The sequence below is a fragment of the Pristiophorus japonicus genome, chromosome 16 (genome assembly GCF_044704955.1).
Source record: "Pristiophorus japonicus isolate sPriJap1 chromosome 16, sPriJap1.hap1, whole genome shotgun sequence".
Lineage (NCBI taxonomy): Eukaryota > Metazoa > Chordata > Chondrichthyes > Pristiophoridae > Pristiophorus > Pristiophorus japonicus.
The window spans coordinates 10,905,892-10,921,226 of record NC_091992.1 but is presented as its reverse complement, the minus strand read 5'-3'; the positions used below and the strand labels follow the sequence as shown (position 1 = coordinate 10,921,226).

General features: G+C 49.2%; 1 protein-coding gene across 1 annotated transcript in view; it reads left to right on the top strand.

Moving 5' to 3' along the window:
* The first annotated feature begins 753 nt into the window (after positions 1 to 753).
* LOC139226956 (multidrug and toxin extrusion protein 1-like) overlaps positions 754 to 15,335 on the top strand; it is a 52,320-nt gene continuing 37,738 nt past the window's right edge. Inside the window, exons 1-4 of the mRNA XM_070858053.1 lie at positions 754 to 829; positions 2,820 to 2,940; positions 4,968 to 5,069; positions 7,798 to 7,866. Coding sequence (XP_070714154.1) covers positions 2,830 to 2,940; positions 4,968 to 5,069; positions 7,798 to 7,866 — 282 coding nt within the window. The 5' untranslated portion in view covers positions 754 to 829; positions 2,820 to 2,829. The remainder of the gene's footprint in view (positions 830 to 2,819; positions 2,941 to 4,967; positions 5,070 to 7,797; positions 7,867 to 15,335) is intronic.

Below are 15,335 nucleotides of genomic sequence, written 5' to 3'. Positions count from 1 at the left end.
CTGGTGTCCTGGCCAATATTTATCCCTCAATCAACGTCAGTAAAACAGATTTATCTGGCCATTATCATATTGCTGTTTGTGGGAGCTTGCTGTGTGCAAATTGGCTGCTGCGTTTCCTACATTACAACAGTGACTACACTCCGAAAGTACTTCATTGGCCATCTTTTATTTTCTTTCAGACTTATAACAACATCAGAAATCGGAGCAGGAGTAGACCATTTGACCCCTCGAGCCTGCTCCGCCATTTAATAAGATCATGGCTGATCTGATCTTGGGCTGAGCTCCACTTCCCCGCCCGGTCCCCTTAACCCCTGACTCCCTTAATCAACTTATGACAGAATACAGATTTTAAACAGCAGCTGACAGATTATGCAATGGTTAATTAACTCACCGAAAGTTTAATAAATGACTGGTAAGATTCAAAGTGCAAAGCGATGCTTATTAACCGTTACTGTATCCATTGGGCTCTTTGCAAAGAAATAGGTTAAGTTTATTAAAAACGCAAAAATGTGGGTGACACTTAGATCGGGACACTATCCTTTTACCTCGACGGTCTTTTCTGGGAACTATTTTTGGGGTTATTTTCTGGGATTATTTTTTAAAATTCAACCGAGTGCAGTGGTACAGAGAAGGTGAGGATTGTAAATGAACACCTTCCTTAACAGTTACTCCACCTCCCTCCCCACTCTTTACAACCGCAGGTTAACCTTCTGCTGTCAGGAGACAGCAGCCTCGGAGAGCACTGGCGATCCGCGATTACTGATCCTGACACGGCGAGGCAGACGGACGCAGGAGACTGCTAAACTTTATATCGGGGATTCAGGAGCAGGTAGATTGCATCGTTAGGGAGGGGGGTGGGGGAGGGGCTGCGGGGGAGGGGGGCGGAGGGGCATGGGGATGACCCACTAAAGTAAGTCAACTGCTTCAAAGCCTCTGGAACAGCTGAACACGTTGTGGCGCTTCTGGGGGAGTGGGAAACCAAACCGGGAACATGGGGATAAATACATCGATAAAAGGCCAAAAGAAATGATTCGCCCGGAATTTCATAGAATTGCAGAAATATACGGCACAGAAAGAGGCCATTTCGGCCCATCGTGTCCATGCCGGCCGACAAAGAGCTATCCAGCCGAATCCCACTTCCAGCTCTCGGTCCGTAGCCCGGTAGGTTACGGCACTTCAGGTGCACATCCAAGTACTTTTTAAATGCGATGAGGGTTTCTGCCTCTACCACCCTTTCAGGCAGTGAGTTCCAGACCCCCAAGACCCTCTGGGTGAAGAAATTTCCCCTCAAATCCCCTCTAAACCTCCCTGCAATTACTTTAAATCTGTGCCCCCTGGTTGTTGACCCCTCTGCTAGGGGAAATAGGTCCGTCCTAGCCACTCTATCTAGGTCCCTCATAATTTTATACACCTCAATAAGGTCTCCCCTCAGCCTCCTCTGTTGCCAAGAAAACAACCCCAGCCTATCCAATCTTTCCTCATAGCTAAAATTCTCCAGTCCTGGCAACATCCTCGTAAATCGTCTCTCCGTTGCAATCACATCTTTGCTGTAATGTGGTGAAGTTGCCGGTGAGGTTGTGCCAAAACAGCCAGCGTGATTGCCGGGGTACTGCCAACTCTCAACTGCTTTCACACTACATTCGAATCTCTCGATGTTTCTCATCCACCCAGACCCTTCGCTGCTCGTTAATACAACTCCCTCCCCTCCCCCACACCCCCGCACCCGCTCCTCGCCATATGGCAGAGCGGACGACATTAACTTACGCTGGCTCAGAATGGGCGGAAACTCACAGCCAAAAATGTACGCGCTCAGGACCCACAGGCATCCGATCGCGGCGTAAATCAGCTCCACACAATACTCGGTTTACGGCAAAAGTAACTTCTCCTTCAGGTTTCGGCCAAATCCCCAGCTGGTTACATTTTCAGAACAAAATCTTCAAACTTTTTTTTTTTTAGAAGAATTCTTCAGCAATTGTATTTCCATTAGCAGAGGGGTCAATAACCAGGGGGCTGAGATTTAAAGTAGTTGGTAGAAGGATTAGAGGGGAGATGAGAAAACATTTTTTCACCCAGAGGGTGGTGGGGGTCTGGAACTCACGGCCTGAAAGGGTGGTAGAGGCAGAAACCCTCACCACATTTAAAAAGTACTTGGATGTGCACCTGAAGTGCCGTAACCTGCAGGGCTACGGACCGAGAGCTGGAAAGTGGGATTAGGCCGGGTAGCTGTTTTTCAACTGGCACGGACACGATGGGCTGAATGGCCTCCATCTGTGTCATAATTTTTCTATGATTCTATGAATTCATCTAGTTTCATATGAATTGTGTTCAAAATCATTTTAATAGAATTAAAGCAATGGAAGAGTGAGCTGTTCACTAGTCTGTGATCATGACAGCTTGTAGGATTCTCATCCTTATTGTCAAATCCCTCCATGGCCTCGCCCCTCCCTATCTCTGTAACCTCTTCCAGCCCCACTACCCTCCAAGATCTCTGCGCTCCTCCAATTCTGACCTTGTGGGTCTCTCTGATTTTCAACGTTCCACCATTGGTGGCCATGCCTTCATCCGCCTGGGCCCTAAGCTCTGGAATTCCCTCCCTAACCCTCTCCACCTCTCTACCTCTCTCTCCCCCTTTAAAACGCTCCTTAAAACCTACCTGTTTGACCAAGCTTTTGGTCACCTGTCTGAACATCTCCTTCTGTGGCTCGCTGTCAAATTGTGTTTTTTAATGCTCCTGTGAAGCGCCCTGGGATGTTAAGGGTGTGGGGTTACCTTAACGAGAGAAGCAAAATAATTGATTTATTTATTTCTTTGCCGGGAAGGATCGGAAAAATGGAGACAGGTGGAACCCGTGGCAACCTGTTACTGAGCAAGATAAGGGGGTGGAAACCCACCAATCTTTGGCAAGAAGTAAAACGTACTTCCAGTCTGGCTGGACCAGTGGTGAGTTTATAGCCATCTAACATCTCGTCATATCCTTCATACTCTGCTCTCTCCAGAAATGTGACTAATTGCCTACCAAACCCATTGATAGAATCCCCCTCACTTAGTCCATTTATACAATTCCCTTCACTGAGCCTACTTATACAATCCATTTTATTGAACCTGTAATGCATGCACCTGTGGAACCTCCCTCATAACTTGAGCCGCCTCGGGGAAATCCCCTCCGTGCCTTTCAGTTCTGCGCGGAGGGGTTTCCTGTACGGGCTGCTCGTGCACACTCTCCACTTTGCCATCCTTGTCTGCTGTCCGGACACGCCATGGCGCACCATTTTGCCGTCCGGAGGAGGCGGGGGTCCCCGATGGAGTGCTCTCTACGCGGGAGTCCTCCCTTTATTTATTGGGCACTTGGCCTGGAGGGTGGTGTACGGAGCAGTCCCGTGCAATCGATTTTTAAGTCGGCTCACGGACTCCCAGGCCGCCTGCAATTTCTGCGTTCTGGAAGAGTCCGTGTTCCATGTTTATGTGGAGTGTGTCAGGTTGCAGCCCCTCTTCTATTATTTGAAGGGGCTGCTCCTTGATTTTTGGCTGTACTTCAGTCCCACGTTCCTGATCTTTGGGCACCCTGCGTAGAGGGGAGCAGGCAGGTCCGAGGGCCTCCTCGTAGGACTGCTCCTGGGCCTGGCCAAGGTGGCCATTAACCGGTCCAGGCAGCGGGCGGTCAAGGGGGTCATTCAGCCCGACTACCTGCCTCTCTTCCACGGCTATGTTCAAGCCAGGGTGTCCCAGGAGATGGAGCACGCGGTGTCCACCGGTACGCTCGCGGCCTTCCATGAGAGGTGGGCGCCGGAGGGACTGGAGTGCATCATCACCCCCGGCAACCAAATTTTAATTTGATCGTTTAAGGTTTACTTAAAGTTTTATTGTTAATTTGTGGGTTCTAGTGTCCCTTTAATAAGGGGGCAACCGGCTTTATCTGTTAACCAAAAATAGTTGTAGAGCTGTTGCATTGTGAGTGGCTTAGCCAGTCAAGTGATGTTCACAAGACTCAATAAAACCCCAGTCAGTTGGGTCTAGGTCATCCACAATGAGGCAGGTGGTTGTGAGCCTGGTGGATGAACTGCTAATGTGTAGTGTGATTGTTAAACCTTTGTTAATAAACCAACTAGTTCTTAATAATAATGTGTTGCTATGGATTCTTAAGCAAAGTATCCATGAAGCAAATAAATTACAGAACCCATTTAGAAAATCCACTTCAATGGCCTTGCCTGCTAACTTATTCCACAACTGCCTACCTTAAATGTGGAAATGTTGCGCATGACTTTGCAATTTTTTTTAACTTCAAGATCCGTAATTCCTAATTTGTGTACCCTGATATTTCAATCCTTCATCACAGTATTAGGCAGTCCCTTGTATCGAGGATGACTTGCTTCCACACCAAAAAGGGATGAGTTCACAAATGTTTCAATGAGGGACCTGACATTCCAGATCCCGGACTACATATTGAAGGATGGAAGATGCCTGTGGGTGGATTTTTTTAACATGGGGTGACCGTTGCACACCAGCCACCACACGGGCTTGACAGAGCTAGGTCTTGGTCCAGTGGCAAGGGTTAACCAGGACGACTGGAGACCAGCTCTGCTGCACGGACCTAGTGCGCACACATATCGCAGTGTGGGCTGGGCCCGTGCTGCCCCTGGGCCCTTGCTTCTCCTGGGCCCCGAACCCTCACCTCTCCTGGGCCCCTATCACGACGCTCCTGGGCCCCGATCTCTCACCGTTCCTCTGCCCCGACAGTGAATGATGTGCCTGGATCATAACTTTGCCACTTTCCTTCTTAACCTTGAAAACCTCAATGAAATCACCTCCAAATTGCATCTCCTTTTTGAAGAAAAAAGAAGACAATTGCTTTCAGGGAGAAATATGAATCGGTTTAATTAGATTGCAAGGAATTTTTTTAAAGTATGAAAGAGTATGATGACAATTAAGTGGCGGGTCTGCATTATTTATACTTCATTTTCCTTTGGCAGTTTCTGTCGCAGCTGATGGTACTTCTCATCAATATTGTCAGTGCAGCATTCTGTGGACATTTGGGTAAAATTGAACTGGATGCTGTCAGTCTTGCCACAGCGGTAAGTTTATCTTCAGAATGCGGACATTTATTTCATCATAATGTATCGCGGTGATCGCTGTTACACCGGGAGCTTTGGCCCAAATATCTGACTTAGATATTAACATCTGATTTGCTTTTCTAAAGAAAGAAAGACTTGCATTTATATAGCGCCTTTCACAATCACCGGACATCTCAAAGCACTTTGCAGCCAATTTTTGAAGTGTAGTCACTGTAATGTGGGAAACGCAGCAGCCAATTTGCGCACAGCAAGCTCCCACAAACAACGATGTGATAATGACCAGATAATTTGTTTCAGTGATATTGATTGAGGGATAAATATTGGCACAGGACACCGGGGATAACTCCCCTGCTCTTCCTCAAAATAGTGGCCGTGGGATCTTTTACATCCACACTGAGAGAGCAGACGGGGTAAGACAGGGCCTCGGTTTAACGTCTCATTCAAAAGATGGCACAGCACTCTCTCAGCATTGCACTGGAGTGTCAGCCTGGATTATTGTGCTCAGGTCCCTGGAGTGGGACTTGGAACCCACGACTTTCTGACTCAGCGGCAGGTGTGCTGCCCACTGAGCCACGGCTGACATTACTTCCATATGAAAGATGGGCAGAGGAAACATTACAGAGACACCCTCAAAGCCTCCCTGATAAAGTGCATCATCCCCACCGACACCTGGGTGTCCCTGGCCAAAGACCGCCCTGAGTGGAGGAAGTCCATCCGGGAGGGCGCTGAGCACCTCGAGTCTCATCAGCGACAGCATGCAGAAACCAAGCGGAAAGAGCACGCGGCAAACCTGTCCCACCCTCCCTTTCCCACAACGATATCTGTCCCACCTGTGACAGGGACTGTGGTTCTCATATTGGACTGTTCAGCCATTTTTTTTAGAATGGAAGCAAGTCTCCTCGATTCCGAGGGACTGCCTATAAGAGATGAAAGAAGAAGATCATAATGTATCCTCTATAAAATAGTGATCGAATTGCATTGCATGCTATCAAGTTTCAAGTCTAGCGCCTTTATCAGCCTGATGAAATGCTCCTTGTAAAAAGAAAAGCCTGGGTTTACCTATTGGTCTCATTGGAAGGGTATCTAAAGTGCAGCAGTTGGCTTCAGTGGCCCTAGGCTAAGAAACAGAAAAATCAACTGGGAGTTCCAGCTCCTCACCATTGTCAAAGGACCCATTCTGGAAGTTTGATGTGCATGGATGTTGGGTGAGAACGAGATTGGGGTGAGTCGTGATGCTCTTCGTGGGGCAGATAATCTTCTGGCAGACACTTAGCTCATACACGAAGACTGGTCACTCGTGCAAGGTGTACAAGGACTGCTGGCAGGCCGGGACCATGCCGATTTCCGGGCCAGGCCTCCGCATGCTGCTCCCTCCAATGGCCCTGGCGTGCTGATGGCCTTGCAGGCCGGGGCCATTGGAGGGAGCAGCGTGCGGCGGTATACCACTGCAGGGAGCAGCGCGTGCTGCTGCAGGAGGGTGAGGGCTGTGAAGCCAAGTCACTGATTGCAGTGCGGGCGGGCACAGCAGGAGGGGCGAAGGAGCGGCAAGAGTTTGTAGAGGGAAGTGACCGGGGCCCAGGAGAGGCGTGCGTTCAGGGTCCAGAAGAGACGAGGGCTCAGGGGCAGCACGGGCCCAGCCCACACTGCGATATGGGCGCGCACTGGGTCCATGCAGCAGAGCAGGTCTCCAGTCGTCTTGGTTAATCCTTGCCACTGGACCAAGATCTAGCTCTGTCAAGCCCGTGTGGTGGCTGGTGTGCAACGGCCACCCCACGTTAAAAAAAATCCACGCATAGGCATCTTCCACCCTTCAACATGTAGTTCGGGATCCGGAACATTAGGTTCTTCATTGAAACACCTGTGAACTCATCCCTTTTTGGTGTGGAAGCAAGTCATCCTCACTTCGAGGGACTGCCCATGATGATGATGACAAGGGCTGCTGAGGCCCATGGAACACCAACAGCAACTTGCATTTATATAGCGTCTTCAACGTGGTAAAATGTCCCAAGGGGCTTCACAGGAGCGTAATCAGATAAAAAGAATTGACATCGAGGCAAACAAGGACACTTTAGGGCAGGTGACCAAAAGCTTTGGTCAACGAGGTAGGTTTTAAGGAACGTCCCAAAAAGAGGAGCGAGAGGTAGAGAGGTGGGGTTTAGGGAGGGAATTCCAGAGTTTAGGGCCCAGGCAGCCAAAGACACGGCCACCAATGATGGAGCGATAGAAATTGGGGATGCGCACGAGGCCAGAATTAGAGGAGCGCAGACATCTCGGGGGGGGGGGTTGTGGGGCTGGAGGAGGTTACAGAGATAGGGAGGGGCAAGGCCATGGAGGGGTTTAAACACAAGGGTAAGAATTCTAAAATAGAGGCGTTACCGGACCGGGAGCCAATGTAGGTCAGCGAGCACTGGGGGTGATGGGTGAGCGGGACTTGGTGTGAGTTAGGACACGGGCAGCCGAGTCTTGGATCACCTCTAGTTTATGGAGGGTGTAAGATTGGAGGCCAGTCAGGAGAGCGAGGGAATAGTCGAGTCTGAAGTGACAAAAGCGTACCAAGAGTTGGTACCTGCCGGGGAGGAGGAGAGAAAAGGGACAGAATGAGGGGGAAAAAAAATTACAATAGTATTTTATTCATTTGTATAAATAATCATATTTTGTAGCACGTTGGTGGCATCTATGACTATACTGCTAAATGCTTCCTTTTTGTGTCTTCATTTCTTTTGTACAGGTAGTGAGTGTCTGTGGTATCTCCATAGGTGTTGGGTTGTCTTCAGCGTGTGACACACTCATATCTCAGGTAGGTGCAGCTAACTCCAGGCTGTACACTGGGCCGTGATGTCCTCTCATGCAGCGAAAGTTTTAAAAAATTTGTTCCAGAATGTGGGCATCGCTGGCAGGGCCAGCATTTATTGCCCGTCCCTAATTGCCCCTTGAGAAGGTGGTGGTGAGCCGCCTTCTTGAACCGCTGCAGTCCGTGTGGTGAAGGTGCTCCCACAGTGCTGTTGGGGAGGGAGTTCCAGGATTTTGATCCAATGACAATGAAGGAACAGCCGATATATTTCCAAGTCAGGATGGTGTGTGACTCGGAGGGGAACGTGGAGGAGGTGGTGTTCCCATGCGCCTGCTGCCCTTGTCCTTCTAGGTGGTAGAGGTCGCGGGTTTGGGAGGTGCTGCCGAAGAAGCCTTGGCGAGTTGCTGCAGTGCATCCTGTAGATGGTGCACACTGCAGCCACGGTGCGCCGGTGGTGGAGGGAGTGAATGTTGAAGGTGGTGGATGGGGGGCCGATCAAGTGGTTTAGTTATGTCAGAGAAGAATAAATCTTTAAATTTCAGGCCTTGAGAAATGCAGCCCCCGGTGCGAATTTGAGCCACTCGCACACCGGGGAAGTACCGGATACGATGCCTGGTCTGTCCCGAAGTAGCCGATCTCGGCCAATGCAAGGCTGCTGCAATCAGCCTCAGCGCTCTAGTGCTGTGCATAGGAAAATGATCCAGGCTTTCCGAACTAACGGGTTGAGGTGCAATTCATTGTGAGAAGTGAGGCAAAACAGGCAATAGCAGTGTGGCAACCCATTCCACACTCAGCCCCGTCACACCACAGAATGCCAAGTGGGCTCAAGAAGCGAAGTGCAGCCCTATTGCGTGTCTTCGTCACAGTATATAAGTCCATTTCCTTTCTCAGCACCACCCTTGGTACTGTAGCGCACTTGAGGAAAGCGCCAAGAACATTTTATGGGAGGCTATTTCCCCATCTCTGTAATTTCCCCCAGCCCCACAAGCCCCCGAGATGTCTGCGCTCCTCTAATTCTGACCTCTTGAGCATCCCCGATTATAATCGCTCAACCATTGGCGGCCGTGCCTTCAGCTGCCTGGGCCCCTAAACTCTGGAACTCCCTGCCGAAACCTCTCCGCCTTTCTACCTCTTTTTCCTCCTTCAAACCTACCTCTGTGACCAAGCCTTTGGTCACCTGCCCCAATAACTCCTTGTGCGGCTCAGTGTCAAATTTTAGAATTCTTCTGTGAATGTTTCACTACGTTAAAGGCGCTATATCAATGCAAGTTGTTGTTGCTGCTGATGTTGACCTGGAAAGCACACGGCTAGCATGGATTTGGCAGCAGTAGGCCCTGCCTGGCTAGTGCACGGGAATTCTCTGATGATTCAATTGAATTGGTTGATAAGGACCATTCAGTGGATGTCATGTACTTGGGTTGTTTTTTTAAGGGCTTTTGATAAGGTTCCAAGTATGAGCCTTATAAACGAGATTAAGGTTCATGGAATTAATGGGAAATTCATTCATTGAATCGGAATCTCTCTTAGCATTAGAGAGAGAAAGGTTGGTATTATGTATGCGAGCACTCTCTTAACAACTCCACGAGGCAAGGGTATGGCACTTGAACTGTACAGACTGGAGTCCTTTATTGCAGCTCCTGGAGTGAGGACACAAAGAGGTGAGCTCCCTTTTATACTGGGTTACCTGCAGTGTACAGGTGACCCTTAGGTCTCCAGCAGCAGCACCCTCTGGTGTACAGGTAAGGTATATACAGGGTGAAGGTACATTCAGGTCTAGTGTTACAGTACATCATTGACATGCATACATAACAGTTGGTAAATGAACAAAAAGCTCAGACTGGGGGAGGGCTGTTCTTGGCCATGTGCTATTCAAACAATTCACAATCAACCTGGCGGAGGCCAAGCCAGGTCATGCATATAAGGAATTCAAAGTGATAGGCATTAGGTAAGCAGGTGGGCTAAGAAACGCCAGCGAGATATTAATTCAAATAAGGTAACATATAGGCAAATAGGAAGAATGAAATGTGAAGATAATGAAGGAATATCCATTCCAAAAGTGCAAAAGGAAAAGATTTTGTGCTTTATGATTGTGTGTGTCAGCTGTGGCTCTGTGGCTAGCACTCTTGCCTTAGAGTCAGAAGGTTGTGGGTTCAAGTCCCACTCCGGAGACTTGAGCACATAAATCTAGGCTGACACTCCCAGTGCAGTGCTGAGGGAGTGTTGTCTTTCGGATGAGATGTTAAACCGAAGTAAAAGATCCCGTGGCACTATTTCGAAGAAGAGCAGGGGAGTTATCACTGGTGTCCTGTGCCAATATTTATCCCTCAATCAACGTCGCAAAAACAGATTATCTGGTCATTGTCAAGTTGCTGCTTATGGGAGCTTGCTGTGTGCAAATTGGCTGCTGCATTTCCTACATTACAACAGTGACCATGCTTCAAAAAGTACTTCATTGGCAGTAAAGTGCTTTGAGACATCCAGTGGTCGTGAAAGGCGCTATGGAAATGCAAGTCTTTCTTTCTTTATATTCATTGAATGTATTCAGTGAACATGAATCTGTTATCGATAAGGTTAACCCAACACTAGTATGGCTGAAGGACATTTGAATTGAAAGTGAAAGCAATTTCTCTGAGCTTGTTTGAGTCTTTGGGACATTGTATGCAGCCCGTGGCAGAGTTTGTTACACTAAGGTGGGCGATGCCAGGGCTTAGTGTGTTCTTGGTTGTGAACAGAGCTGAATTTAATTTGACTGAAAGAAGATTGGGAGAACACATTATCCCAGTTTTTGACATGCTGAGAGGAATAGATGATGCAAACTCCAACAAGGTGGGCTCTGAGCACAAAATTAAAGGATTTGATGTGGAAAAAATGACCAGGAGGACAACATTCCCCCATTCTGGAATAGACTCGTAAACACAGCAGTTAATGTTTTGTCGATTCACAGCTTGATAACAGAGTTGGATGGATTTCCGGCTAGGGTTGCTGATTATGCACTGGAGTACAGACAGAGAAGGTTCAATTGTCAGCAGTGAGGTCGTTGCTGAGCTACTGGGAGCGTGGACATGTTTAAAAAAGCACCAAGTCAGCAGTGTATGATGTGAGATACAGATGGTCCTGCTTACAGCGATGCAAATGTATTGGAACCATAAATACCACTCATACGAAGGGATGTTGCTAGTTTACAGTGCACAGCGAGCAATGACGGATGTCTCAGAACATGGTTAATGTTTCCCATTGCACCAACGCTTGCTGTGTTAACTTGTACAGGGTAGAGTTTGTGCATCTCTGTTCCACCTCTGCAATACCTCAGCTGATCTCAGTCCAACACATAAAGGGAGCGAAATTGCCCTTTTTTATAGCCATTTAGGTATTTTAGCCCATTAGCGCCTCCGGGGCTAAATACCAAAGTGCGCTTTTCCTCTTTAGCACAGTCCCGAAGGATGGAAGACGGAAGGCACCAACAATTGGAAGAGGAGGGACAGACGGATGGTGGGTATTATCTACTGAAAATAAGCAGCGAAGAAAAAAGCAAGGGAAACAAGAGAGAGGCCGGGGAAAGTGCTTCAAAGCTTCCCCAATCAGGTTGGTCACTGTTACTTTAAAGGGGGCTCCTTTGACGAGGTCAGTGCTCATCCTTTAATGAGGTTATGGCCCGGGGGGGAAGGGGTAGATAGCGCCTCCGGGGAAATTGCCCCAGGAGTTTGGGGCGGCGTTGTGCTGTTAGCACTGTGCCGCACCACGCTGACACACGTACGGCGATGATGCCGACCACAGTGCGCGCTATCCGCTCGCCGTCCCGCGCCGAACCCTTTGCGCCCCGCGGGGGAAATTGCCCGTGGGCGGCGAGGATGGGGCCGGTCGATGTCACCGCCAGCTTCGCGGGTCACGAACCCGCCGGACATCCGCCGTCGGGGCACCCCTTGAAGGGGAGGCCGTTTGCGCCATGGGCCGCCATATTTTTCTTTCGGCCGACTCTTCTGTTGGCCCGGCAACGGCGGTCCTCGCCTCAACCGTCTTGCAGCCCGGCATGGGTTCATGGGTTCCGGGCTGTTGGCCCGGTCGAGGGCTGGAGCATCCGTGTAGCGCTGATGTTGCCGGTGGGTCGTTGGGCTCTGGGGCGCTCTACTGCCCCGGGAGCGCCCCGCCACGGACACGGAGCACCTCTGATAGCGTTGAGGGGCAGCAGGACTGGATTCCACATGGGGCGGTAGAACTTCTGGGCCAGACGATAAATGTCCCGGCCCCGGAAGGTAACCGCCTCTAAACGGATAGTACGTTAATAAGGTTGAGAGGAGATTTGATCGAGGTGTTCAAAATCATGAGGGGCCTGACAGAGTAGATGGAGAGAGAAACTGTTCCCATTGGTGGAAGGGTCGCGAACCAGGGGACACAGATTTAAGGTGATTGGCAGAAGAACCAAAGGCGACATGAGGAAAAACTTCTTTTACGCAGCGAGTGGTTAGGATCTGGAATTCACTGCCTGAGAGGGTGATGGAGGCAGGCTCAATCATGGCTTTCAAAAGGGAGTTGGATAAGTACCTGAAGGAAAAGAATTTGCAGGGCTTTGGGGAAAGGGCGGGGGAGTGGGACTAACTGAAGTGCTCTTGCACGGGCTTGATGGGCCGAATGGCCTCCTTCTGTGCTGTAACCATTCTGTGATTCTATGCAGCATTCATGGAGTCTCGAGGGCAATCAACTTTATAATGTCAAAACCTTTTGAAAATGCTACACTGCCCTTCAGAGGAAAAGCTCACTGAGGTCAATTCCCATGTTGACCACATTCATCAGTCAGATTGGACAACAATCTTGTGTCACTCTTGTTCAACAACAATTTATATTTATATAACCGCCTTTAACGTAGTAAATCGTCCCACGGCGCTTCACAGAAGTATTCTAAAATTTGACACCGAGCAACTCAAGGAGTTGTTAGCGTAGATGACCAAAAGCTTGGTCAAAGAGGTAGGTTTTAAGGAGCGTCTTAAAGGAGGAAAGAGAGGGAGTTCCTGAGCTTGGGGCCCAGACAACAGAAGGCACGGCCACCAATGGTCGAGCGATTATAATCAGGGATGCTCAAGGAAATGCAGCAGCCAATTTGCACACAGCAAGCTCCCACAAACAGCAATGTGATAATCTGCTTTTTAGTGATGTTGATTGAGGGATAACAATTGGCCAGGACACATAGAAACATAGAAAATAGGTGCAGGAGTAGGCCATTCGGCCCTTCTAGGCTGCACCGCCATTCAATGAGTTCATGGCCAAAAATGCAACTTCAGTACCCCATTCCTGCTTTCTCACCATACCCCTTGATCCCCCTAGTAGTAAGGGCACCGGGGATAATTCCCCTGCTCTTCTTCGAAATAGTGCTATGGGATCTTTTACATCCTCCTGAGAGAGCAGACAGGGCCTTGGTTTAACATCTCATCCGAAAGACAGCTCCTCCGACAGTGCGGCACTCCCTCAGCACTGCACTCGGAGTGTCAGCCTATATTTTTATGCTCAGGTCCCTGGAGTGGGACTTGAACCAACAACCTTCTGACTCAGAGGCAAGAGTGCTGCCCACTGAGCCACAGCTAACACAGTACAACAGGTATGAGTGGACATTCAACATGCTAAACTTTGACATCTGCAACCACCAACTCTTAGTCCCACGATGGATCAGGGTTAGATAGATATTCTTCAGTTTGGTTTGCTGTGGTTTTGGGGATACTGAGAAAAGTTACAGACACTTTCCTTCGGAGAGAAGTGTGTCGGGGAGAATCCATGCTGGCGCAGATGGTTTAAGGAAAGGACGGGCTTATGTAAGAAATTGGAGCAGGAGTAGGCCATTTGGCCCCTCGAGCCTGCTCCGCCAGTCAATAAGATCATGGTTGATCTGATCATGGACTCAGCTCCACTTCCCCGCCCGCTCCTCATAACCCTTTACTTCCTTATCGTTCAAAAATCTGTCTACCTCTACCATAAATATATTCAATGACCCAGCCTCCACAGCTCTCTGGGGCAGAGAATTCCACAGTTTCACGACTCTCTGAGAGAAGAAATTCCTCCTCATCTCAGTTTTAAATGGACGGCCCCTTATTCTGAGACTCTGGGCTCAAGTTTCGGCCTGAGTTGCTTCAATTTTTTTGGAGCAACTAGTTTAGAATGGAGCATCTTAGAAATTGCAATTCTCGGCATTTAGATTGCTCCAGTTCTAGTGAGTTAGAACAGTTTCATTTTAGAACAGATTTTTTATTTCAAAAGGGGGCGTGTCCAGCCACTTATGCCTGCTTTGCAAGTTTCGGCAGCGAAAACTTACTCCAAACTAACTTAGAACGGAGTAAGTGTAGATTTTTGTACGCTCGAAAAAACCTTGTCTACACTTAGAAAATCAGGTGTAGGTTACAAATCAGGCGTAGGGAATGGGGGGGGGGGGTGTGGGGTGGGAGTTTACAAACATTAAACACTTCACTTTTACAAATAAAGAGCCATCATCAATAATAAATGATAAATAAATCAATAAATAAACCAATAGATCAATCAAAAAAAATAAAAAAATAAAAAATCACTCAATAAATAAAAATTATTTCTACTCACCTACTGCAGCACCGGGGAGAAGAGCTGGGGGAGGAGAAGAGAGGGGGGGGGGGTGGCGAGAGAAGAGGGAGGTGGAGAAGAGAGGGGAAGAAGAGGGGGGAAGGAAGAGAGGGGGAAAGAGAGGGGGAGAAGAGAGAAGGAAGAGAGGGGGGAGAAGATGGGGGGGGAGAGATGAAGATTGAGGGGGAGAGAAGAAGATGGGGGGAGAGAGAGACGAAGAAGATGGGGGTGGGGGGGGCGGGGAGAGAAGAAGACAACAAAGCCGGGCCCCACCGAGGACTTCAGGTAGGGCCCGCCCCCCCCCCGGGCGGGCGGGCCCCGCCGACGAGGTAAGATGCGTCAGGCCAAGCAGCCTGGGATGGGGACGATGTCCCTTCGGCCTGGTATAGGGTCGCCCCCCCGGAGACAGGACGCCGGGAGCAGCTGCCGGCATTGTTTTTGGCGCAGGGCTGTAGCTCCGCCCCCAGCAGCTCCTGCTGCGCCGCGCCAAACTGGAAATGGGCCGACAGCTCTCTGAGAATCGCGAGGTAAGTATTTGCCGCAATTCTTGTTCTACAAATTAGGCGGGCCTCTCCGATGTGCGCCGTTCTAGCGGGCGTCCGAAACTTGAGCCCACTGTCCCCTAGTTTTAATCTCCCCTATGAGTGGAACTATCCTCTTTGCATCCATCTTGTCGAGCCCCCTCATTATCTTATAAGTTTCGATACGATCACCCCTGATTCTTCTGAACTCCAATGTGTATAGGCCCAACCTACTCAACCTAGCTTGATGGACTTTTATCGTTCTTACCTTTTGTCTTCAATTTCTCTTCAATTCTTCCTCCGCTGTGCAGGAAGTATAGAGGTCCAGATGCACATTACACTCCTGCGGTTGTGGTCTGAACCAACTTAGTACGTTAAATG